This window comes from Glycine soja, chromosome 7 (genome assembly GCF_004193775.1).
Source record: "Glycine soja cultivar W05 chromosome 7, ASM419377v2, whole genome shotgun sequence".
Classification (NCBI taxonomy): domain Eukaryota; kingdom Viridiplantae; phylum Streptophyta; class Magnoliopsida; order Fabales; family Fabaceae; genus Glycine; species Glycine soja.
Window position 1 is genome coordinate 38,637,926 of NC_041008.1, and position 25,605 is coordinate 38,663,530.

The following is a 25,605-nucleotide window of genomic DNA, read 5'->3' on the forward strand; positions in this document are numbered from 1 at the left end:
CTATCCAAAGTTATACCCATTTCAAGTTAAAAAAAATTCCGTAAAAAAATTATTTCGCCAATATGAATGGCGGAACCCGCCACGTGGACGTGTCTCGTCATCTCCACTGGCGAGTTCTTCCAGCTGCTATCACGTGTCCAACTCGCCAACTCCACTGACAAAATCCCTTCAAAAATTGATCCTCTCTGCAAAAAGTTTCGAAACCGATCCCTTTCGAGAAAAAATTTCTAAAAGGAATCCGCTTTGGTCAATTTGGCTCATTGTGTGCCTCCATCATTCCAAGGAAGAAAATCAATGATGGACATAACACTATTTTCAATATGATTTGTCGACGTGGAAGTTTTGAAATTAGGGAACATAACATAGCCATTCGAGCGCGCGCAAACGCGGAATCATCAACGCTTGAGTTTCTCTCAACTCAGAAATCGTGTCTTCACTCTTCACTTAGCTACGAAGCGTTCGCAATGTCTGCAAGCAAATCCGGTTCAAGAAAGCGAGCATCCGAATCCGAACGCGCAAAATCTGACAAGAACAAGCGATCAGCCACGGATAACTTCGATCTCGATTTGGATTTCGATCTCTCAGAGTTCGTATTCGATCACTGCTTTTGCTTTTTCGTTATTTTTTTTTCGGAATCGTTCTTACAGTTTCTTATATTGTGCGAATCTGCAGTGACATCAAAGGAATCGTCTCGGCGCTGCACCTTATCAGAGACAAGGCTCAGAAGGACGGTCAGAAGAAGAACGAAGAGACTATTTCCAGGTACCTGAAACGATTGCGTTTCGATCGTATCTGAAACTTTTGTTTTACTGTCGTTTGAACTTCGAAATATTGCGCCTGGAACGATTTGAACGAGTGAAAGGATTTACCGATTTTGATTCTGATTTTTAATTGTTGCTTTACTTCTGTTTCCGTTTAGATCTTCTTTTATTCGGTGAATTGTGATTCAAAAACATGCTTATTACTGTGGACTTGTAAATTTTCCAGAAACATCCATCGTAAAATTGAATTCAAATGAAATTATTTTTTTAACCAATGGAACTATAGAATTTGATACAATTACAAGCACTGTTGTATTTTATTTTCTTATTATTGTTTGCATAATCATTATTTTTAGTGATTGGTGCTTTTTTGTTTGTGATAGTGTGGGTTCTGAGGTTAAGTCTATGATCGAGGGATTGAGGTCAAAAATTGAGAAGGACAGGTAAATTTGAAGTCAAAACTACATGTCGTTTATATTTTTTTGTTTCCACTGTTTCAGTGTATTAAAGAGCGTATTGTTCTTGCAATGTCAGGCAAAGCTTTGCTAAGGCGCTTTCAAAGAGTTCCAAAGAGGTTTGTAGAGGATGAGGGTTTTACTTTTTTGTATGATATTGTTAACCGTTTCATAATTAGGAAGGGAATTGCGTGTTGTTCAAAACTGGTTTAATCATTGCTGTGTGTGATTACAAGCATGCAGTATGAAAGTTCATTGAAGAATGAAACTGCCAAGTTTCAAGCATTTCATGAGAATTTTTGCAAAGAGAAAGCCACTTCTCTGCAAGCCCTGAAAGGTACTCCCTGAAACATTGTCATTGGTGGACTAATTAGCTCCACGAGTGATATCTTAATATGATTCTTTTGACAGTTTCTGAAAATTGAAATATATACTATAGCGGTGGTAATTTTGAAATAAAGTGTTGCTTTTGAAATAAATGGTAATAGTGGTAATTCATCTTATTTATGTGATATAATCATACTATTTGCTGATTAGATGCTAACTACTTCTGCCAATTTGATAGATATTATCTCCAAATTTGAAGAGGAAAAGGAAAAGCTATTTGTGAGATATGAACAACTGAGTAAGCTACGCCAATTAATCTGTCTTTATGAATATAGAAAACCGCTATCTGATTTCAATAATTTTATTTTCTATAAAATTTACGAATATTTTAGGGAAGAAGGAAAGAGTTATGATATCTGAACAAGAAAAAGCCTGCAATCATAAAATTGCCCAACTGGAAGACTCATTGAGAAAGAAGAAACAGGTAAATTAAGCAGTGGGATCTACATTTTCAGTTTCATTATGTCCTTATCTCTCTTTGATTCATGTTTCATATATTATTAACTCGGGTATAAGCACTTCTTATTGATTATTTCTGTCACACAGGATGATAAAACTTTCAGCATTCTAAGGAAAACTCTTGGTTCATTCTTGGAAAGTACCTCGGACGAGGATTTCCCTCCAGATGATTGAGACTGCAATGCACAGAGATCATTTGATGAAGTCACAATCACGGATTCTGTTTATTTCACTGGAAAACGTAATCATAGATAAACTCGAGATCAACTCTCTTTAAATAGTCCCACTTCATTCTCTAATTACAATCAATTGTTAAAAATATAATCCTTGCGACAGATATTCAGTGCAATATTTGGTTATATTAAGATATATTTTCTGAGTTTGTGGCAATGTTGCAGCTGTTTCTCTATATATTTACTGGCTACCATGGTTGCTGATTCTGATTAAATTCCTGCCCCTAAGTCTGAGCCGCATAGCTAATAGAAAACCATTTGTTTTCAACGCCTCTTATTTCTTTGACTATACTAATCAGGTACGAGTGATTAAAATAAAATAGCCTAGATCATTCTTATACAAATGGTTAGGATTGGTTTAACAATTTTCATCTCTCCACACCTCTCTCATCGGTCATAAAATCAAATAGTCGAACAACATAAAAGATACCGATAAGAGCTAGTAATTTGTTCGAGTCGATGGGTAATTACAATTGTCGACAGAAGCGGTAAATGTATTGAGGTGAGAATGACAAATAACGGAAACCGAGCCTACAACTTTTAAGTTTTAACATGAACAATGGGTTGTGACCAAATATAGTTATTTTCTAGAATCAGGAGAAACGGTGAATTGAGGGAAAAGAGAATCAATCATGAACATTATTTCAAAATATTAACATTATATCTCTAGCTCAAATTACGACAGCTAAAACCAATGCATTCTTAGAATTTAGAAAATTTGAATTGTGTTAAAAGATTGGGCTAGCAATGAATGAATGTGCTAAAAGAAATTTAGTTACCTAATAGTATGAGTTCAGTACCTTTATTACCAGTACATAATCAGAGGTAACATTATCACCGATGAAGAAGTAATTATTAAACAAAAATTAAAAAACCAACGCATTCTTAGAATTTAGAAAATTTGAATTGTGCCAAGATATTTCAATATCAATACTGCTTTTAAAAATGGAACTCCCCCTATAGATGTCCTATTATTTTTTTCCCAAACAATCCAAGTTTAGATTTTTAGTGTAACTAAAAACAGGAGAAATTTGCCATTTTGAAGTAACTCAAGCCCATATTAGTCTTAAAATTTCTTTCTGTGAAGGAAAAATTTTACATGATTTTCAAATATAAAAAAGAAAAGCTAAGCTGCCATATCATATTTTTTTTTTTTACATTTCAGATCTTCAAGTAAATATGAAATTCAAGGGGATACGAATGAAAAAGAAGGGTGCAAGCAGGAATAGAAGACTCTCAAGTGAAACTTCATCTTAAAAATTCTGGTGAAATTCCAAAACTTTACATTAATAAATAATTCCTTAAGGATGCGTATCTCAATAACAAAGCAATTTTGAGATTGGTACATGAATCCTCATACCTAATTTGTTTGATGTACAAGGATGATCCATCTACTAGGCCAACGGACAGGCCACTAACAACCAGTTTTTGGAGGAGATGGCTTCCTTTGTTGTACAGACCATGGAGGCCGCTTGTTGTGTGCCTGCACAAAAAACCATGAGTGAAATTATTGTTTAAATGAAAAATATTAGTTGTTTTAGGCAACAAATTCTATAGCATTTGTAGGGAGACTTAGAATTGAATTAAAAGAATCGGGTCTGACTACGAAAGAATAAATTCCACTTTATTAAGCACATATCGTTGAGCCTAAAGAATGATTAAATAATAAAATCCCTTACAATAGCAAAACACTCAAGTTCCCTTTAACTTGGATAACATAAACCTTAACCCTTAAGGGTTCATTTGGTAACTGGGATAGGATAAACTATTTTAACCTGTTTTAATCCACAGTTTAGTCAGTTAATGAGATAAAATAAGCTTATTAGATCACTTACAATATCCTATTCTTTAATTAAAAATTAACCCAGTTGAGGGGGCTGAGATACAAAGTGTTACAATGACATAAGGCCAAAATTCTGCTATATAAACATGCCATTGCAGCCTATGGCACCGTCATAGTGGGCCTCCCTTCACAAATTGCCTATGACAGTTGGCCAAAAAATCTGTCGCGCCATTCCACATGGTAGCCATGGTGCTGCCATTTAAACACATTGGATACAAACTTATCATGACAACATAACAATTTTTCTTCCCTCTCAACCATGTGCTATACACTGTTCTTGTTTCATTCGCAACCATCTCTTAACCCCCCTCTCTCCCTTGTATGAGACATCTGATCTGTCAAGCCCTTACTATTATTTTGTATTTTTTTCTGCAAAATGTAGGAAGTGTAAAATTGGATTTGGATTGGAAGCAAAGTCTGGTGATATAAATTTGGCTCAAAAGTTCAGTTTTAATCATCACATCTTGATGGATTTACAGCAACGTATAGGAAATTTTCATTACTTCTCTTGCTCATTGAAGGGGTTTTTTCTAATTACTTTTTCTGCAAGTTATGGTTAATGGATTAGGTAATTTCTTTTAGTTCAAATATGGTAGTTTCACTCTAAAAACTTTATGTTGTGGTGCTATTATTATTATTACTACCTAGCCATCTGATGTGCGAATGCATGTCCCTGTTGATTGCCTACTTCTTAGTTACCTAAGACAAACCTGGTGTTAGCTCAAATGTCACTTCTTTACCTGATATCTAATAAAGTATTGTTAGAAAGTCAATATTTATGTCATTAACCAGAGTACATGCAGTCTGCCTTAATGCATTGCCAACAATTTGTTTTGGTACCCAATTGAGCATGGCAATCTATTTTGGTTTGAAAAAGTAATCTCCCACCCCATTATCTGTAGTCGATGTGGGATCTCAACACACCCAAGATTAGACATTTGGAGCATAGACAAAAATGTGGATGGCCCAATAATAATACCCCCTCATGCCTAGAAATAGACATCTAGGGCATAGACAAATATGGGTAGCCCAATAATGGATCTAAGATAGGCTTTAATACCAACTTAGAATTTAGGCTTATGTTACGGACGCAAGCACAGGGTGGAAATAACAACCTAGCTTCGAGGGCTAGAAACCTCTATAAGAGAGAAAGATAAAGAAGAAACTTGTATTAATTTTCTGCTATTTCAAATACCAGCTGGACGCTTATTTATAACTAGTTCAGGGATGAATACAACGAGGGTGCATGGGGGAGTAACAGACAACAATGGAATATCATAACAGAAATGGTGCATGAATGAGGTAAGGAGCAAACAGCAGACAGCACGATCTCTATCTTCCAATGAGGGCTTGCCAGGTCATGATTCCGTTAGATGTAATCCACCAAATGTCGGGTGGGTGGCTCTTGCATTTGGGACGTTGGTGACCACCTTCCATGGTGCGTTGCAGGATAAGGACTTGTTTCCTAACAGCTTAGAACCTAACTCAGCCCGATAAAACTGACTTGAAAGGTAAAAATTTCCCGAGTCTTATGAAGATTACATTGGTCATATCTCTAGTTGATGTGGGATTTCAATAATAATCAATATATAGTTTATTCATATCCTACCACTATCCAGTCCACCTCAAATAGATAAGATAAATAATACTATCCTATGAGTTATATTGTATGCATAGGATGAGAGCGGATTAGGATGCTATCCTATCTAAATTTTATCCAAGTCTCACATCCTATCATATCTTAGCCACCAATTGGGCCCTAAAGGTTTCAAATGAGTAGTTCTATTTAGAGTGAATACCACTATAACTACATAGAGAACACTAGGTATTTAGCAGCATGTATTTGGGTGTCTTTTTTCCTGCATTGGATTCATGCTCTCCAGTATTTGAAATTCCAAAATAAATCAACCATTAACAGCAATTTGAATAGAATTTGTACACATACATACATGGTCCTTCATCCATTAAGTCAACCACAATATGTAGATATTATAGTCTTTGTAATTGTGCATTCTAACTTTTATTCTGCATGCTGGAGACATTTTTTTTTGACAGAACTTTCAGGGGTTATGTATAGTGACCAATTGACATATGACCAATTCTATATTAATTTCATGATATATCTGGAAAACCAAACCCTGTCTCAAAAAAACTTAGAAGACTATATTTTTCAAACAAGTACTAAATACATAAACAGTTAACATACCCCAATTTCTGTCACAAATCGGCATGATGAACATCTAACTTGTGAAGCACCATATGGGTACATCAGCAATACCGCACAACTGCCACACTTAACTTGCCCAACCTGATCAGCTGTAATGAAGGAATGGATTATTAATATAAATAGCTTACCACACAAAAAAGATAATGCCATATATCATATGTAATATTTTGAACAAGAAAGTAAGGCAACTTCAAGAAAATAGAATACAATTTCATAGGTGAAAACTGAAAACTTCAAAATATGAAGGATTTGATGTCAGTACATAATGTATCACCAGTCATGGAGATTTACCATAGTAAAATACAACCATACCAAAAACTCAAGTCGAAAACTTGAATCATGATACAATCATCAAATCCAAATGTGATTGGTCATTGGTGTTTGGCCAGCAACCAATCTATGAAGACCAGAATTTTCTTTGAGAAAAATATTATAAATTTTAACAAATACACAAGATTATTAACACAAGCTTTAGAGCACACAAGTACATATCACAGGTGAAGCATAAAATTGCTCATGAAAGTGGGTGTTTAAAAGAGCTTCTACCAGGTTTATCTTATCATATAAGCACTTAAGTAGAAAATTGAAGGTATTCAGTTAAGATTATGAAAGTTATTTATGACCCTCCTATAAGCTTACTGAATCACACACTTATGACATAAGCTTTCATCTCATTTTCATGCGATAGGCTTTGCTGAAATAAACAATTAAATTGTTTATCCAAACTTGCCCCATCAAATGCACAAAACTGATCTTGAAATGCAAAGTAGAGACTCAGAGCAAACAGAAAGATAAGTAACCTTCTAATACAATGTTGACAGTCTGACAGCATGAACATTTGACATGTTTGGCACCTCGTGGATATGAAAGCAGGCGACGACAAGAACCGCAAACCATTTGAGCCCAACCTGTTCACAAAGCTTGCCAGTCAGAGTGATCAAGTTAATACCCAATTTCATGCAATGGTGATCAAAGACCAAAATAAAAAAATCAAGGACTCTTTCAGGGATATCTCAAATACAATCCAGCAACACACAACACAATCAGTCAATCACTTTCTTTAACCCTTTCACTGACTTCAAGCTACAAAAATTGCAACATTGCATTCAAAGCCCTTTCTGCAGGTGTTATTCCTTATTCAAAAACCATCTATTTTAGAAACAAATTAACCTGGATGACGAAGCTATTAGCTTGAGAAAAAGTAAAGCCTAACTCAATAACACAACACTTGTGCCTCACTGTGCCGTGATAGAAAATGAAATACATATTCCTATAATCAGATTCACTTAGAGGCCAAAAAAAAAATGGATTGCATATTTTAAAGTTCAATAGTTCAGAAGACAAAGGCACTTAATTTAATCTGCTTAATTGTGCAGTAGCTGATTACGCATGAATAATTAAAAAAAGTTTAGAAATTTCTACATAAAAGTCAAGTGGGTATCCTTGAATATTAAAAGTTTCAAACGGATGAAAGCAAACCAAGTAGTAGATGTGTGAGTGACGAAGATAAAAGAAAAGTAATAGAAAATAGTGAATAAAGGGTTTTGAAAAGAAAAGTATTAACTGACCGGATGGACGTGGCGGTGGCGGTGGCTGAGCGGGGAGAGGTTGCCATCCCGGAGGTGGACCTTCATCATCTTCTTCTTTCACTGTTTGTTGACTTTGCATCTTCCTCGCTTCGCTGCTAAGTTCCACAACCTCCCCCTTTCCCACCCTTCACTTTTTATTTTGGAGCCATGAAATGAAGCTACCAGTCATGGTTCGGGTTTATCAAATATTCTAGATGCAAATTGATGGGTATTGATCGGTTTGGGCAGATTTGATTATTTCTTTTTCTTTTATAAAAAAAAATGAAATTGATAATTTGCATTGGAATTGGATTAAGCCTATCATATTTGGGTGGGCAAATAGCAAAATTCATATTAGACTGAGATTTCAAGATAAATTAGCACATCAAAAATATAAATTTAGATAATAAATTATATTTTTAGGAACAAATTTGACATTAAATTATAAAATTTAAATATTAATTGTTCATTGAATTATCTTAATGACTAATTTATTATATTTTTTACATATTTAAAAACTAAATTTAAATTTTTTATCTTTTACAAACTAATTCATTAATATCTTAACAATACCCCTTATTAGACATAACTCTACCCTTTCTAATTTGGATACTCTTATTCCCCCTTAAGTTGGAATACATCACACTAACCCTCATTCATTAATTATTGGAGTTAATGACTTTGATGAAATGACTAACAAGTCCATGTCTTTATCTTGTATACTCTAAAAAAGGAGCTTTGACATTTTATTGTGTGTTTTGACATTTGACTTTCTTATTGATGCGTTGCATTTCATACTATCCTTAGTAGGTGATACTTTAGTTAGAAAAAATTTCATTATTTGACATTTAGGACTTAGTTATAGCATCTTTTCATTGATTTCGCATTCTTTGTGAAACTTGTTATGCGTTGGGTGTTTTTGTGATGCAGGAGTGAATATTCCAGAAGGAAGAAAGAGACATTAGGTTGCTTTGGATTGAAGTTGGGAAGTTGGGAGATCTCATGGAAAGACGAAACTTGACACCTAAAGCTTGATATAAAAAATTGAATCAATCAGTTTATAAACAACAATTTAATGACAGATTATTTTAAGAATGGTAAATTAAAAACAGTGAAAATAATTCTTGACTCAATTAATTTCCTATACAATTCCTAACATAACATCCAAAAATAATTGTCAAATTAATTGTTGACTCAAATAGTTAATTTCTTACCCTTTGTCATGACAACTAAATATCAATTGGTTTCGGCAACTATTTGAAACAACAATTAAATAAGAAATTATCGTATGACCAAATTAACGAAATATTTAATGCTGAAAAAGGAAATGACGAAAAATTTGAAATTAATTTATTCAGTTTTTTAGAATTTAATTTCACCAAATTCATATGTAATGTTATTTAAACACACTAATCATACTGAAAAACACACCAATCTTCTTGGCTTTTTCGATTAAAACCTTTGTCTTCATGCCCTCAATAATAATGACACCTAAATGTGAAAATCTTTCCAACGTTCATATGTCAAGAGAGACATGGAGTTTGATTATTACATCGTCAGACTTTGGCAAATCACGAACTAAAATAAAATAAAATTATCTACTCCATTAATATGGTTCTTATGGACCAAAATATAAGTTAATCATGCATATTACTATTATTAGTACCGCAATATTATGTATAAAAAAACAATCCTCAACTAGAATGATGTTTCCTTATTTGTTGGAGAATATTAGTATCGCAATATTTCAATTATAAATTTTACTGTTTTTCTTCTACCTTTCTTCTGTTGAAAAATGACTTCTTTTTGTTTTTGTCTTTTTTCCCATTGAAATAAATACATATTTATTTACATATTGTCTTCTTTTAGTTATAATTTGAGTTTCTAAAGCAAGCTATTTGAGAAGTTATATACACAACAATTTAAGTTAGCGAGTCCTGAACTCTCGATTAACTAGGTTCATGAAATAATAATTTTAATATTTAAAAGGTATCATTTTCATTTAATATAAAGACTGAAAAAATTGAACAAGAATGAAAATTTAAAATAGAATATTTTATTGTTAATATATATATAATATCTTAAGAGAAAAAAAATACTCTCAACGTTACTATTGCTCTAGGTTTTGTAGAAACCAAAAGACGATACAAAGAAATGATATCACACTTTGATCGCATTATTTTTAATTCAAGTTTAATTTAATAAAAAATTGACGATATCATATTACGGATTTGATGAGGATTGAAAAACTTAGACTTGACTTTAACATATCTTCATAAACCACTTTATTGTATAGTAACAACACCAAAGAAACTTTTATTCTAATATAATCACCTATAAAAAATTGAATATGTAATGTTATTTTTTTTTTGTTAGATCAAAGACCATGGCTATTTCCCAACTTATTGAGTCAAAAAAAATTAAATCCACAAATAATGCATTACACCTCTGTCTTATGAGGATTTTACGCATGAAAAAAAATAATCAAACACAAATTATCTTTTAAATAAATTATTCTCCCACTATAAATGTAACAAGACCTTATGTCAAATTCTTGAATTTGTGTAATGTCAATTTAATTATGTTAAAAAACAATTTAATAGGACATAAATATACTTCTTCTTTATGAAAGGAAATAAATATATGGCACAAAAATAATTTGACTTTACAATTTTTTTAATATGGACTAGATTTCAGAAAATAAGAAAAGTTAAAATAGAAATAATCAAATTATGAAAGTAATTTAAATTAATGACTGACATTTTTTCACTCAAATCTTCTTACTTTTTTTTAGCATTCTATAGTTTTTTCTTAATTTATTTAACAATATAAAATATGTTTTTGTTATAAATATATTCTTTCCCTAATCTGTTATACAATAATAGTAAAAATTAATGGACGAGAGAATAATCAACCCGAAAAAAGAGTATAGCTGTTGTTAAACCTAATTTGCCCTTATTATAATCATCTTATACGACATGTTGCCTTTTAATTAGAGTGAGATAATACATGCATAAAACCCTCAAATCCCAAATACAAATCCATTTGACTCACCATTTGCATAGCATAAATATTTTGCGCTTTTCCTTTCTCCTTCCCTTTTACCTCTGGTAAAAAATCTCTTGACGATTTTTTTTTTCTGTATTTTTTAGTGTAAGGGCAAGAACCCTATGTTTTTTCATTGAATTTATTAATTAAAAATCTCTTCACGATTAGGGATTCCTTGGTTTGCCAACTTTCAAAATTATAATAGACTTATTGACCAATATGGAATATCCTAATTTTCAAAATATACGAGCGAGAAACAAGATAGTTATAATACAAAAACCTTCCAATAGAAAAGTTATCTCAGGTATTTATAATCTCCTAATTGATTTCTCCAATTTTTCCAAAGCCTAGCCTTGACCTCTACATCTCTTTATTTTTCTCTCTTAAAATGACTTGACTATTACATTACACAATCATTTGTTTTTTTTTTATAAGTAAATTAAATGTAGTGATATCTCGAAATGAACTTATATTTGTGATTCTCTAAATAAATTTTAATAATTTTATAATTGTATTTTTTTAGATTTGTATCTATATGAGTATATGAATCTAATGTCCTGTGCGGTGCACGAGTTTCTACACAAGTTGATTTCTAAATTCCACATTTTCCCACAACCACTTCTCTATTTTAAACATTAATTAATTCATTCGTTTTAATGTTACCTAAACTACGATTTCACATAGCCAACTACACAATTCCTGCAAAAATGATTTATTAATTACTTAACGATGCCCATCATTTGCTGTTTCTGTGTATAACTTTCAAAATTCAAAATCTTCTAGAATTCTAGCTTTGTTCAATCTCATTCTCTCGCTCATGCTTCTTCCTTTCCCAATTAAAGCTTGTTTCAAACAGCACTTTTCTTTGATGTTTAATTGTTTAGTGAAGGTTCAGGATTTGTTTTTCTTCCTCTTATTTTAGTAAATTTCACATTAAGGTACTGTTTGTCTTTTCTATCCAACTTCTTCCTAGTTTTTTTCCCTCTTTATTTTGTTTTGTTACTTGTAGCTTCTTGGTTGGCATGAGCATGGACATAAGAGTTTAAACTTTACCTTTAATACTTTATCAACTGCTTTTCCTATTTTTACATGTCATGTAAGTCAGCATATGCTAGTATCACAAATAAAGTACACGTTTGATTTATTAAAAAACATAATAAAGTATTTTAATTTATACTATTTTTATACAGTTGTACATAAAAAATAAAAAAAATGTTATATATATATATATATATGTAGAAATTAAAATGCTAGGTAACTACTAAGCACTAATTATGGAATTAGAAAAGATTTACTTACTAAGTGTGGAATTAGAAAAGATTTACTTACCAAGTGTGAAAAAAAGAAAAGAAATATTGTTTATTAATATTGTGAAACGACAATTAAAATATAAAATACTAAAATATTGAATAAAAAAGAATGAAAACGAGTAGACGAGTAGCCAAATAAATGGAAGTAATAAATATGCCTGTACAATCACAGGAAACAACCTCGAAATTCAATGAGGTAGGTAGGTGAATAGGTGATCCAACCTCCTAGTCCTGTTTCTTAAGTTCCTGTCCAATTTAGCATGATAGTTTTTTTTTTTTTTCCTGAGAATTTACTATGGTAGATAGAAATTATGCAAAAAAATCCTAATACAGTACTCCTGCTATTTTAATAAGATATATATTTTTAATTTTAGTAAGGTAAATTCTTAACATACTTTAAATTAAATATTAAATAGGTACAAGCTTTAGTTTTTATTTCAATAATTTATTCACTAACATACTTTGAATAAAATAAAAATAATCACATTCTTATTTAAAAAAGAAAAAGTACTTCGTAGATACCTTGTCCCAAATAATACACACTCTTACTTTCTAGGTTCCTAGTTAGTGACCTAGTTATTATTTCACTTGCTGACAAATGTCTCAGCTATCATAATCAACTTGGTTTGAATACATGTCTTAGGTAAACAATTAGTTTTAATTTTTGCTACACTTTAGAGGGCCACTAAATGAAACCATATATTGGCTACCTAATACTTCTCTCTCTAGCTAACACACAAATATATATGCACTGCATATTGTGTTCAAATTGTGTGTTTTAAATAAAAACTTGTTCGAGCAGAGAGCCATTTTTTTTTGTTTTTTGTGATAAACTCGATCATCAATTTCAAGGCAGTGTCCTCCATGGCCAAGACCAAGAGACTCCTCACACTTTTTCTAAGGTTCCTTGCCATTGGAGCAACTATAGCAGCAGTGATCGTTATGGTGACAAGCCATGAATCTACTGAGGTCTTCAACCTAACCTTCACTGCCAAATATAGCAACGATCCAGCATTCAAGTGAGATCCTCTCCCCTCCCATTTTTTTTTTCCTTTTTTCTAAAGAGAACATGTTATAATCTCTAGTTATTTTTACGTGTGTATGACAACAACAAAGTTTAAACCTAAAACCTTCTTTTTTTTATCGGTCAATGTTAGTTATTAATTTTTGTAGTAGAAGATTAGAACTCACGTTCTTTTTCTTTTTTTTTTTTCTCTTTTTCCTTCACCAACTAGCTAACCTTATAATCTCTGAATGACCTTATACAAACTACTCAAATATCTCATTAGACTGATGACCCTAGCGGAGTATTTGTAGTTACTACTATATGCATTACAAATTGACTTCCATTAGTTTATTCCCCATATGTTTTCTGAATATATAGGTACTTTGTGGTAGCAGAAGCCATAGCATGTGGATACAGCCTAATTCTCCTCTTCACATGTTCCCAAACTTCACTTGGGCGTTTGGTTCTGATCCTTGATGTGGTAATAATATTATTATATATCAGCAACCCCTTCTGCAATATTGAACCTTTTTGTGTCTTTACAAAAATTAACATCTAGTGCACTTTTTTCAGGTGATAGCAATGCTACTCACTTCAAGCGTGTCAGCAGCACTAGCAATAGCTCATGTTGGCAAGAAAGGCAACACTCATGCTGGTTGGCTTCCAATTTGTGGACAAGTTCCTAAATTTTGTGACCATGTCACTGGAGCTCTTGTTGCTGGTTTCGCTGCAGCTATAATATACTTAATACTTATTTTTTGTCCTCTTTACTCTGCTCAGAACCCCCTCTATCTGTGAAAGTACTAGAAACACAATATACTTAATACATCCATCACCAATCAAGTGTTTTTGATCTACTACGCTTTTTCATATCAAGCATCTTCTGGTTCTAGTTCTTGTCCCTTCACCCCACTTGTACTGATTTATTTATTCATAGATAGATATCAATATCAATACAAAGATCCCTATTAATGGCTTCTTAATTTTAGGACTGCTCATATATACGTGTTCATTAACAGCCAACGAATTTGCTTTTATTTTGGAGGATGATTTCAAACCATCAAGTCCTGGGATCGAAACTAGCATAACATCCAACATATATATATATATATATATATATATATATATATATATATATATATATATATATATATATATATATATATATGTATGCATGTAACAATGTTTCTTTCTACCATATTTAATTAAAACTCAATGCCAAATTTTCAACAGAGATTTGACTGCTTTAAATTGGAAGGATATATATTAAGGTTTAATTCAGTTAGTTGGTTAAGTAAGATATGTAAGTTATAAAATTTTGAAACTTAACCTTAATTTATAAGAATAAAAAAAATTAGGAGTATATCTGTATGTATATTTTGGTGAGAAGATTTAACAAAGGAAATGATGATGGTTAATTGAAAATAATATATCTTTTAGTGACTATCGTTTTATATAACCTAGCCCGTGCATCAATTCTACTATTCTAGTATCTTAACTTTTGAGTTTGAATTCTAAGTAAATAAGTGTATTTTATTATAATGCTCTATAAGAACTTAGATAATTGGATGCGAGATTGTTCTAACCTAACAAGAGATTAAATTTATGAATCATGGATATTCAGTCATATGCAAATTTATTAAATATTTAGATGCAAAAGTTTGTCTTCCATTATGATTCTACTCATCTGGAACTTGAAAAGGATTTCTTCTCATTGAGGATACTTGTAACGAACTAGATACTCATACTCACGATTCAAATTTGAGTGGTTAAGCTGAAATAACTCCGTTCCGACGAGTTTGATGGAAGGAAAAGAAAGGAGAAGAAAATCTGCAGAATACGAAGCAGTGGTAAGTGCAGGCCCGCACCTGAGACGCCTCCAACAAGCCCACGCTCACCTGGTGGTGACAGGCTGTCACCGGAGCCGCGCTCTGCTCACGAAGCTCCTCACGCTATCGTGCGCCGCGGGTTCCATCGCCTACACTCGCCGCCTCTTCCGTTCCGTTTCCGACCCAGATTCTTTCCTCTTCAATTCCCTCATCAAAGCCTCTTCAAACTTCGGTTTTTCCCTCGACGCCGTTTTCTTCTACCGTCGCATGCTACACTCTCGCATTGTTCCTTCCACTTACACCTTCACCTCCGTCATCAAGGCCTGCGCCGATCTTTCCCTCCTCCGACTCGGCACGATCGTTCATTCCCACGTTTTCGTTTCTGGGTATGCCTCAAATTCCTTCGTCCAAGCCGCATTAGTCACGTTCTACGCGAAATCGTGCACCCCTCGTGTTGCCCGGAAGGTATTCGATGAAATGCCTCAGAGAAGTATCATAGCTTGGAACTCCATGATTTCGGGGTACGAGCAGAACGGGCTTGCCAGTGAGGCTGTGGAGGTTTTTAACAAAATGCGTGAGTCCGGGGGCGAGCCGGATTCTGCGACTTTCGTTTCAGTGTTATCTGCTTGCTCTCAACTGGGATCGCTTGACTTGGGGTGTTGGCTGCATGAGTGCATTGTTGGGACTGGAATTAGAATGAACGTGGTTCTTGCTACCTCGTTGGTGAACATGTTTTCACGGTGTGGTGACGTGGGAAGAGCACGTGCAGTTTTTGATTCGATGAATGAAGGGAATGTTGTTTCATGGACGGCTATGATATCCGGTTACGGGATGCATGGCTATGGTGTTGAGGCAATGGAGGTTTTTCATCGAATGAAGGCATGTGGGGTGGTGCCTAATAGAGTCACTTATGTTGCTGTGTTATCTGCATGTGCGCATGCAGGGCTAATTAACGAAGGGCGTTTAGTGTTTGCAAGCATGAAGCAAGAGTATGGTGTGGTGCCAGGAGTGGAGCACCATGTTTGCATGGTTGATATGTTTGGGCGAGGTGGGTTGCTCAATGAGGCATACCAGTTTGTTAGAGGGCTTAGTTCTGAGGAGCTTGTTCCAGCGGTGTGGACTGCGATGCTTGGAGCTTGCAAGATGCATAAGAATTTTGACCTTGGTGTGGAGGTTGCTGAGAATCTCATCTCAGCAGAACCAGAGAATCCTGGCCATTATGTGTTGCTTTCTAACATGTATGCATTGGCGGGGAGGATGGATAGAGTGGAATCTGTTAGGAATGTGATGATCCAAAGAGGCCTTAAGAAGCAAGTGGGTTATAGCACCATAGATGTCGAAAACAGGAGTTACCTTTTTAGCATGGGTGACAAGTCTCACCCTGAGACTAATGAGATTTACTGTTATTTGGATGAGTTGATGTGGAGGTGTAAGGATGCAGGCTATGCACCTGCGCCCGAGTCCGCGATGCACGAGTTGGAAGAAGAAGAAAGGGAGTATGCCCTCAGATACCACAGTGAGAAGCTAGCAGTAGCATTTGGGCTGATGAAAACTTGCCATGGGGTGACTCTCAGGATTGTCAAGAACCTTAGGATATGTGAAGACTGTCATTCAGCTATTAAGTTCATCTCTGTTGTAATGAATAGAGAGATAATTGTTCGGGATAAACTTCGTTTCCATCATTTTAGAGAAGGCTCGTGTTCTTGTTCAGATTATTGGTGATGGGATTTAAACCTGCGTGAATCTGACTAAAGAGGTAAAAGAGAAGAATACTATTTAATAGGAATAGTTTCAAACTAAGTGATGCAAACTATTTTTTTTCACCTTTCGAGCAAAATATTTGGTGCTAAATATGATTTCTTATTTGAATAACTATAGGAGAGAAACCTTGAACCACACACAATAAGGTTTAGAGATAGAAACACGAGACAAAGTACACCATAGTGAAAACAATGAAAAAAACAAATTTAACATAGTTTGACCTTCTTATTTACATTTACGAAAATGTCTTAATAAATTTTCATTATCTTAAAAAAAATTACAAATTTATCCAAAAAAAAACTTAAGTTTTCTACTTATAAAGAATGATAGACACTCTCTAACACGAGGTCTTCTCAGATCTTATTGACTTAAACTTTTATTTAGAATTTTCTTTCATTTACATGACTCCTTTCAAGTCAAAGTAGCACCTTTTTTATCTTTATAAAAAAAAATTCATTTTATAGTGGTGTGGTGTAATTTATCCATTCATAATTGAGTGGATGAATATTAATTTTTTCACCTTTCGAATAACCATTGAAAATTGTTATCTCCTTTGTGAATGTAGATCTCACATGAGTCAAATATTTAACTCTAATAAATTACAATACATTTGAATCTTTCATTTCAATTTATGTTTGAAAATTTAAATTCATTTTCTGAACGAGTAAATAAAATTAGAAGAATGTATTATTAAATTTTTTGGTTTAAATTCACTATCAAATTGTTTTTTGTCTCATTTTTCATATATTTATATCACACAAATAATAGTATCTCAAAGTCACAACAATGGCTGCCAAAGAATTTCTTCACTCCATACTCCAACTCTTCTTTAACACCTCATAAAACATCTGTAAATCATCATTAAATTGATGAGAAGACACATAAAGCAAATAACTCCAATGGTTGTATTTCTTATTCCATATTTTACATCTACAAACCATGTTGTCATACATACACATACTACAAGCACATGTTATGTGATTTGTCTATCAACTATACCACCGTACCAAACCACAAAAGTACCAAACCCAGAGATTAAAATTGATATTATACTGAGAATGTAAATATATTGATATTACACATAAGATTGGGATATCTCGGTCGGGATTTTTGGCAGTTACTTTCAACTTAGTAAGTAAAGTTTATTTCTGCAGATCAACAAACTGACTGCAATCAACTCCCTTATCAGAAAATGCCTCTACAAGCTTGGGGAAGAGCTTAGCAAGCATAATTTTAAATCCTGTTGAAGTACCCTTCTGGTTTTCATGTTCATTTTTTTCACTATCAAAAGCACATCCAATTGAAGCTCCTTCAAGATATGCCTTACAAGCAAGAAGTATATGTTGGTAGCGCTTTCTGAAGTGCTCTTCCACCAGTTCTTCAAAATGCTGCATTAGGCATCATTTGTCAGTAGCAATTCCATCCATATAATTCCATCCATATAATTCCATTCAAAGATTCAGATGGACCCCTTTTTTGAACCATAATCTAGGAACTAGGCTACATACAGGATCCGAAGCCTGGAAGCCTCGGTGTAATCTAGTAGAATAAATTTAACAGTGGAAATTAAAAACCTACAGAAACTTTACGCCATGCCACTAAGCATGAAAAATTGGAAATCATGGACACAACAGCTAGTTCTGATCCTTTCCAATATAGTGAAATTATATATCTTTGACCAATTCACCTATTTTATCATCATTTGAACCTCCTCTTTCTGTGAGAAATTATATATTTTTATTTATATATGAACCAAATCTAGGTTATGCTCTAACATTGTCTTATGTCTTTCTGTGTGTTCCAAGACACATTTTTGACATGTTTTACACTACTTGTTACTTAAACCAATGGTCAACAATTCAACATATAACTAATGGGAGATGCCACTCAGAATTGTTGTCTATTTTTCTATATCATCACTGAATGCAGACTTGCAGAGTGACAATAGAGGAAAACCAGAGAATAGAAGTAGTAATTTTACCTTTGGTGGCTTTCTTAATAGATACATCATGGATTTGGTTGTGACGAGGAGAGCATTTTCATTGTAACTGACTGAGTTTTTCTCTCCCTCAGCTCTGCCGATTTGTTGGTCATATCCAGCCTCATTGAAATAAGGCTTCTCATTAAGGACAAGTGCCTGTAGAGAGAGAAGGACTTGAAGAATAGTGGAGGCTCCAGGGTTCCACACTTCAGTACCTGTGCCTGTCCAAGTGTTCAGGAGACTCAGACAAATTTTTCCTGACTCGTACAGATTAGGATTTAATCGGAGCCCTCCAGAATTGTAGTGCACCATCTGCATTGGATTTGAAAAGACCATGATGGTAACGTGAGAGTTAGTTCAGATATAAATTTGAGTTTTAGATCTTTGAACATGAGCTGTTATGATATAGACTAAAATATTTTCTACAAAATGCATATGGTTAACCTGTTCTTCTCATTTCAATGAAGAGAAGGACCTTATAAACAAGGGTGTTAATGCATGAATCACAAATGAAAATAATTAACAAGCACTGCAAACCATATATAAAATCTTACAGGTGGTTCGTTGGGATACTCCGGAGGGAAGCATATGTCAAAGAAAAACAACCCTTCATGATAAGGGGTTCCAGATGCACCAACAATAGCTGCTCGCATGAGATCCATTCTTTCTTCAAACGCACAAACATAAATAGTTTCTGTTCCGGTGAATGAAGATTGTAAGTGCATTTGCAGAAATTGCTGTGAATATTCACAATGTACTTCTAAAGATTTCCCCTTTCATAAGAAAAATGAAGTAGCACATCGTTTACATGAAATTATGTAAAGAAGCATTATATTCAACGAAGACTGTGTACTGTATATAAAAGAACATGGTTCAAAATAAATAAGATATAGTAAGCACCAGGAAGATTTTTCTCGAGGATGCTCCATTCTTGCTGAACCTTTTTCACCCAACTTCTTTTTACCTACAAAGGAAAGAAAGCAATTAGCTTAATATATCAATGTAATAGTATGTCACTGTAAGTGGTGATCAATTTCTAACCTGCGATATTGACAACCCTTTTCCCTGAACAAAAAAATGGTGGTCAGGGCAATTTTCTTTAACATCAAATTGCTTGAACTGGTTTGAACTGTTGCTGTCTAAAGAAAATGGAAAATCATTCTTCTCATGAATCTTTATATTTTCAGGATATGAAGTTTTGTCTTCTGTATATTGCAACTCAGTCATTGGATGTTGTTCAGTAAAGAGGTCACAAGTTTCCGAATCCTTCTTGTCTGGATAAGCATATCCATTCTCCTTTTCAAATGTAGGTACTGAGGAAACTGCCCCTGAAAGTAGAGTTCCACTAAAAGTTTGGAAAATGCTGGCTTTAATGCTGGAGAAAAGTTCAAAGGCAGCTCGAGGAAGGGAAAAGGAACTACATTCCCCAAGATTCTTTTCACAATTCTTCCTAGTACCATCACCATTTAACAAGTCCTGATCATACATATGTGATATATCAGTCTATAATTAGACAGTTGCATTGGTAAACTCCTAGTCAATAATTAATTATTCAAAAATGTAATTTAGGATGATAATTGACGTCTATAATTTCCAAATTAAACTTGTTGATAAAACTAGAAAAGAATATATATTTCTTTATTTTTTTTCTGTTGATATATTAACTACCTGGCTTTTCTCCATTTCTGTGTCTCAAATGTTTCCTATTAGAAAATTCATTCAAGAAATGCTAGTAATGCACAAGCATAAACATAACATAATACACTTGGATGCACAGAGATAAAACACGTGAATAAATAAATAAAAAAGTGGCCCTCACCTTTCCCTTCTTGTCAGAAGAAGGTAGACTCCTGTGTTCAATCATCTCATGAGTTAACTCTTCAACATTTGTCTCATAAGGAGTGGGGGTTACAGTTGAACCTTCATGTTTCTCAATCCGAAAAATTTCATAAGGTGCAACCTGTTGGGCAAAGCAAAAGCTATTCATACATTAATTCCAGTAGATAAAAGCTTCAAAATGTGTACATTACAATAGAAAATCAGAAATAATTTTGGAAAAACTATTAAGAGTAAAAGAATTATTGGTAAGGTTATTTCTATACTATGACTAATTAACCACTTGAGTGGTTACCTAAGTCAGCAAGTGATAACCCACAAACCATTCTTTGAACATATTTAGCCCATTGAATAGTTAATAGTGCTCAAACTGAAAATATATTGCCCAATAATTCTTTTTTTGTCATTTTTAAGTGGCCATTATTGATGTAGTCGCTAGTTCTGTAAGATTATTAAATATACAATACGTAGTCCAAGCTCAGTTGTAAGTTATTTTACTATTACCACCATATCCATATTTTGACTATGAATGGAAGAATTATCTATTATATTTCAAAAATAGTTGAAAAAATCATTCTAAAGAATTTAAACCAATGTCAAGTGTCAACTACATAAACTAGCATGCAGTAATCAATTAAGGTTTCAGCTCTGAAATACACAGTCGTAAATATCTAGATAGTACGAATAATTCTGTCAAAACTGTTCATCTAGATAATGAGATATGGGAAGCATAAATTTCATGACTCCTCCACTACCACATTCATCTAGCAGCCTCATAAACTACAGTATATTGAACACAGTAAAACTATATCTCATACCTTGGTTGTGAAACCAGTAGCCCATGTAACCTCCACATCACCATCTTGGAAACCAGTAACGCTGCCAATGCAGGACATGAAATGATTATCAGGGAACTCATCCTGATAACTCATTTGGTTCCCATTTTTAGTAACAGCTTCTGCATTAAAGTTGGTCACTGGTTTTGCTTGTTCTTTATCAGCTTGGTTACCCAGCTGTTTTTGAGCCGCCTTAAACATAATATCACCAAAAAAGCAGGAGTAATCTGGGTGATCTACAAGTTCATAGGCACTCAGAGTTTCCTCCAATTTGTCTCCAGCCAAATTATTTGGGTCGGATGTGGACATTGTTTTCCATTGTACCTGTACAGTACACTCCTTTGCATCCATACATTGGACAACACCCCATCTTTGACTGCTAGCTTTAGGAGGATCATCAGAAGCACCTTTTTCCAGCACAAACTGATGAGGCCAAAATTCATGAGTGTTTATAACATTCACTGGGAGTAAATTCTCTGGATCCAATCCCAAAGTATGTTCACCATTTTGCCATACAACATCAACTTTGGTCTTTATCTTCCCAATTATAAACAACTCACCAATGTTAGAGTTAAGGTTGCTTCTCTTATACCCTCTTGACACACAATGCTCCATAGTAAGATCACCTATAGGTGCTTGTTGAGTAATCTGTTCCTTTTGGTCTGCAACTGAGAGCATGCACCAATCACCAAGCTGCCAGTTTGCATGTGAAAAAAAAGATAACACAGTCAAGTTTTTAGAATCTTGCCAGCATTTGGGAGCACTCATACTCAAATTGCAACCCACAAGAACATGAGATATCCAATTAACATACACCAAGCCTGCTTCCACAGCACAAACAGCTCCTTCATCATGATTGTCTCTCCAAGTGTCACATAGCCATCTAGTTGATTTAGAAGCACTGGAGAACTTAACCTTTACTCTCTGCCCTGGATAGTATGGAAACTGCCAGTCTTCAGGAAAATTACCAGTCAGTGGTAAAAGCTTCTCTCTTTCCAAGGCAGTGATATCACATTTAGTTCCATCATCAAACAATACAGTCACTTTGTCCACCACCCTCTGAACTCGACCAAGCCACGGCCCCTTAATTACATAATCACCTTCTGAAATGGAGCGAATCCTCAAAAGTTTCTTAGAGTTCACATTTTTTAATACTTTTCCTTTAATACTTTCCAAATCCACAAACAAATCCACACTTGTGACCCTCCCCATTTGTCCAGATGGGTCTGACAAGGAGCAGACCACATCTCCATGAACAAATGCTCTCTCAAATGAAAGAAAATCATCGATCCTACCAATGCTTTCCTCTAAACTTGACAATATACTCTGAGCTTTTCCACCGTATAGAAAATCGATTTCCTCTTGATCCTCACTGCTGTTGCTGTCACTGGAAGTTTCCCAGTCTGAATCACTAATGATAGGATCCATCAATTATATGCCTGTCATAAAGTACAATAAATTAACATTATAACATAGCATTAGGGAAAGAAAAAAAGCTGTTAGTCCATGTATTGGGATTCTTACCAGATTCTGAAATAGATAGAATCAGAATTATTCAGCACCCTCAATGATATCCTGAGGAAAGGACACAAACTGTTATTCAGATGTAGATTTTAATCCTATAATTTTTTGTTTCCTTTGAGTGAGACCTATGCAAGAAAACTAAAAAAATTAGTAATCCATTTTCATTATTTAGAATTGTTGATATGGATATTTTAAAACTGTACAAAAAGCATTTAATATATCCATAAATGAACAATAATAGTAAATAGGGATTCAAGAAGATCCTTACCTTGTCAAGCAAATTGAAGCATCAAACACCAATGTGTATATAGTGACCACAAAAGTTATGGCAATATTGATTTCAATGGATAATTGTGGGTACTACAAAATATTTCTGATTGACACTTCTTTTTGTCACAGATAGTATCTCCAAATGATTATCTTGAACACTGAAACTGGAGATCTGATGCCAAAGGAGATTTTCCCAGGATAATAGGACCCAATCTTGGTCTGTTTTTGCCCCAATAGGACAATAGGAATCAATCAAGGACTCCAAAATGCCAAAGGAGATATGCCCAATTTGAATTGGAATTTCACAGAAAGAAACCCTTGGGAGAGGTTTAAAACAACAAAATGTCAAGTAGCAACAACTATCAGATGAATTCTTTTTTTTTTTGTATTTTATTTTTTGGGGGGGTGGTTTACAGGAAGAAAAAATTCTAGCTATTGGAGGAAACAGACCAAGATAACAATAATATGCCAAAGGAGATTTGCCCCCAAGAAAGGGTGGAGTTCCTAGAGAAATTACCTCTGAATGGTAATATTTTTAAGAAGGCAAAAAATGTTCTTCATATATTTTTACTACTTGGAATCCAAGTATCCAACCAAAAGAAATTAAGTAACTTTTGCCAAAGAAGATTTGCCCAGTACAGCTGAATCTTCAATCATAAAGAGATATCTGAAATAGATGAAGTTTCCTGTTCAAAGATTGAGGGTTACACTGCCAAAGGACATCTGCCTCTACGATTAAGTCTAGCACTCTATCACTATCAGGTAACAAGGGAGATGAGCTTCTGTTACCATATCATTTCTTTTGAACCTGCAACAATATGACTAGTGAGTGCTTCCTTTAACCTTTTACAATATGAAAAGAAAATGAAAATAACAAAATAATGAGATTGCAGATAACTAAGCTGACTATTTTATTCTGTAGCATCATAGTTCAGGAGAAAAAAACTGAGATTGAGATTAAACTAGGGAACTGCTTTCAATAAATAAATATGTTTAGTTGCACATCAAGGAAATAGAATCTAAAGGCATCACTGAGTTTTGACAAACAAAAATAGAAGTTAAAAAAAAAAATTAATAATTTCTTTAGATTCCTTCCATCTTGATAGGTTAAAAATCCAACTTTTCAAGGAAGAACCATTGCTTGCACACAACTACGGGCATTTTTCATCTCAAATTTCATTATAAAAATAAATAAATAAATAAATTCCCACCATCTCTCGTTGGTCTTTGAAGAAGACAGAAAAAAAGGGAAAATTTGTATAACTTATCCATAGAAAACAACGATATTGTATAATCCATGAAACAAACTAGAATTTGCTACTGTCAAATTTATCACAGCTTTATTGCTTTAGTTGGAAAGATAATCCCAAAAACATTCCTTTAGATTTTCTTGAACCTAGGAAATCATATGAAATAGCATCTAACAGAATAATGTTACATAGAAATCAACTTTATTGAATCCAGCTTATTAGAATGAGTTCACAATAGAAAGTTATAATCTATTAACCTCGGCAAACTTGTATCACCAAAAAGAAAAAAGAAAAAGAAAACTCAACAAACAAGGAAATCAAAGCTAAGAGTTAAATGAAACAAGGTAAATTAGAAGAGAAAGGGAAAGTACCATTTGCACATTTGAGGTGGTTGGATCCATAAAAAGCTATAAAAGGTATAGAACCAATAAACCTCCATGACTATAAACAGAAAATGAAGGAACTACACCCAGAAGAACTAAACAAACTGAAAGTATTTGCTACTTCACAAAATTTGATTTCAGCTTCAAAAAGCTATCTTATGCTCTCTTCTTTTTTTTTAGCTAAGAACTTCAACCTTATTAGAAGAAGGAAGAGGTGGGAATTTTCAGATAGGCTTAGTTCCACGCCCAGTTCCACCATCCTCCACGTCACCACCAAGCTTTGGAACCATTGCAGAGTGACACTATTTCTCTCTGTAGAATGCTAAGGCTTTGGTGAAGATGGGAACTTGTTGTGTTAGTGTAACAAATGGAGACTTTTTGTTACATATAAATAGTGTGACTATTGAACCAACTGAAAAGAATATACCAGATAGTATACGACACAAAATAATACGAGCAGACAGTTAGTGTGTAATTACCTGTTTGCCCTCACTGTATGTTTCACACAGAAGTCAAAACTTTGAAACTGGTCTGAAGCCACAAGGAAAGTGACTATGTAATTTTGGGAAATTTCCTTTGATTCTTATTATGTGTCGCCTTTTTTTCCCTCTGTGATGTTGTTTCATAGATGAATTATT

General features: G+C 33.8%; 5 protein-coding genes across 5 annotated transcripts; 3 read left to right on the forward strand and 2 right to left on the reverse strand.

The window, feature by feature from the left end:
- Nucleotides 1-207: 207 nt before the first annotated feature.
- LOC114419539 (DNA ligase 1-like) lies at nucleotides 208-2,452 on the forward strand. The gene is made up of 8 exons (XM_028385235.1): nucleotides 208-586; nucleotides 673-762; nucleotides 1,145-1,204; nucleotides 1,296-1,335; nucleotides 1,460-1,553; nucleotides 1,782-1,841; nucleotides 1,936-2,027; nucleotides 2,150-2,452. The coding sequence occupies exons 1-8, from the start codon at nucleotides 321-323 to the stop codon at nucleotides 2,234-2,236; spliced, it is 789 nt and encodes a 262-aa protein (XP_028241036.1). The 5' UTR covers nucleotides 208-320; the 3' UTR covers nucleotides 2,237-2,452.
- A 1,069-nt stretch (nucleotides 2,453-3,521) lies between these two features.
- Nucleotides 3,522-8,164, reverse strand: LOC114419540 (protein LOL2). Its single transcript, XM_028385236.1, has 4 exons — nucleotides 7,934-8,164; nucleotides 7,166-7,273; nucleotides 6,345-6,454; nucleotides 3,522-3,778 (listed from the first exon to the last, which is right to left on the reverse strand). The coding sequence occupies exons 1-4, from the start codon at nucleotides 8,031-8,033 to the stop codon at nucleotides 3,710-3,712; spliced, it is 387 nt and encodes a 128-aa protein (XP_028241037.1). The 5' UTR covers nucleotides 8,034-8,164; the 3' UTR covers nucleotides 3,522-3,709.
- A 4,798-nt stretch (nucleotides 8,165-12,962) lies between these two features.
- Nucleotides 12,963-14,295, forward strand: LOC114419541 (CASP-like protein 1C3). Its single transcript, XM_028385238.1, has 3 exons — nucleotides 12,963-13,310; nucleotides 13,676-13,778; nucleotides 13,871-14,295. The coding sequence occupies exons 1-3, from the start codon at nucleotides 13,156-13,158 to the stop codon at nucleotides 14,093-14,095; spliced, it is 483 nt and encodes a 160-aa protein (XP_028241039.1). The 5' UTR covers nucleotides 12,963-13,155; the 3' UTR covers nucleotides 14,096-14,295.
- Nucleotides 14,296-14,886: 591 nt separating this feature from the next.
- Nucleotides 14,887-17,196, forward strand: LOC114419542 (pentatricopeptide repeat-containing protein At2g33760-like). Its single transcript, XM_028385239.1, has one exon. It carries the CDS (start codon nucleotides 15,100-15,102, stop codon nucleotides 16,846-16,848), a length of 1,749 nt encoding a protein of 582 aa, XP_028241040.1. The 5' UTR covers nucleotides 14,887-15,099; the 3' UTR covers nucleotides 16,849-17,196.
- A 573-nt stretch (nucleotides 17,197-17,769) lies between these two features.
- Nucleotides 17,770-25,349, reverse strand: LOC114419543 (probable ubiquitin-conjugating enzyme E2 24). The gene is made up of 10 exons (XM_028385240.1): nucleotides 24,956-25,349; nucleotides 23,333-24,142; nucleotides 23,065-23,115; nucleotides 21,523-22,979; nucleotides 20,688-20,828; nucleotides 19,910-20,344; nucleotides 19,769-19,832; nucleotides 19,423-19,562; nucleotides 18,869-19,180; nucleotides 17,770-18,275 (listed from the first exon to the last, which is right to left on the reverse strand). The coding sequence occupies exons 4-10, from the start codon at nucleotides 22,966-22,968 to the stop codon at nucleotides 18,030-18,032; spliced, it is 2,784 nt and encodes a 927-aa protein (XP_028241041.1). The 5' UTR covers nucleotides 22,969-22,979; nucleotides 23,065-23,115; nucleotides 23,333-24,142; nucleotides 24,956-25,349; the 3' UTR covers nucleotides 17,770-18,029.
- Between the last annotated feature and the right edge of the window lie 256 nt (nucleotides 25,350-25,605).

Excerpts from the sequence above, each read along its gene's own strand:
- LOC114419539 (XM_028385235.1), top strand. The coding sequence starts at position 321 with ATGATTTGTCGACGTGGAAGTTTTGAAATTAGGGAACATAACATAGCC. Across the intron at positions 763-1,144 it reads AACGAAGAGACTATTTCCAG|TGTGGGTTCTGAGGTTAAGT; the intron begins GTACCTGAAACG and ends TGTTTGTGATAG. Across the intron at positions 2,028-2,149 it reads CATTGAGAAAGAAGAAACAG|GATGATAAAACTTTCAGCAT; the intron begins GTAAATTAAGCA and ends TCTGTCACACAG.
- LOC114419543 (XM_028385240.1), bottom strand. The coding sequence starts at position 22,968 with ATGGATCCTATCATTAGTGATTCAGACTGGGAAACTTCCAGTGACAGC. Across the intron at positions 20,829-21,522 it reads CTACTGGTTTCACAACCAAG|GTTGCACCTTATGAAATTTT; the intron begins GTATGAGATATA and ends TTTGCCCAACAG. Across the intron at positions 19,833-19,909 it reads AAGGGTTGTCAATATCGCAG|GTAAAAAGAAGTTGGGTGAA; the intron begins GTTAGAAATTGA and ends TTTCCTTTGTAG.
- LOC114419541 (XM_028385238.1), top strand. The coding sequence starts at position 13,156 with ATGGCCAAGACCAAGAGACTCCTCACACTTTTTCTAAGGTTCCTTGCC. Across the intron at positions 13,311-13,675 it reads AGCAACGATCCAGCATTCAA|GTACTTTGTGGTAGCAGAAG; the intron begins GTGAGATCCTCT and ends CTGAATATATAG. Across the intron at positions 13,779-13,870 it reads TGGTTCTGATCCTTGATGTG|GTGATAGCAATGCTACTCAC; the intron begins GTAATAATATTA and ends CACTTTTTTCAG.
- LOC114419542 (XM_028385239.1), top strand. The coding sequence starts at position 15,100 with ATGGAAGGAAAAGAAAGGAGAAGAAAATCTGCAGAATACGAAGCAGTG.
- LOC114419540 (XM_028385236.1), bottom strand. The coding sequence starts at position 8,033 with ATGCAAAGTCAACAAACAGTGAAAGAAGAAGATGATGAAGGTCCACCT. Across the intron at positions 7,274-7,933 it reads GCCACCGCCACGTCCATCCG|GTTGGGCTCAAATGGTTTGC; the intron begins GTCAGTTAATAC and ends CTTTGTGAACAG. Across the intron at positions 3,779-6,344 it reads GATTTGTGACAGAAATTGGG|GCACACAACAAGCGGCCTCC; the intron begins GTATGTTAACTG and ends TTTTTTGTGCAG.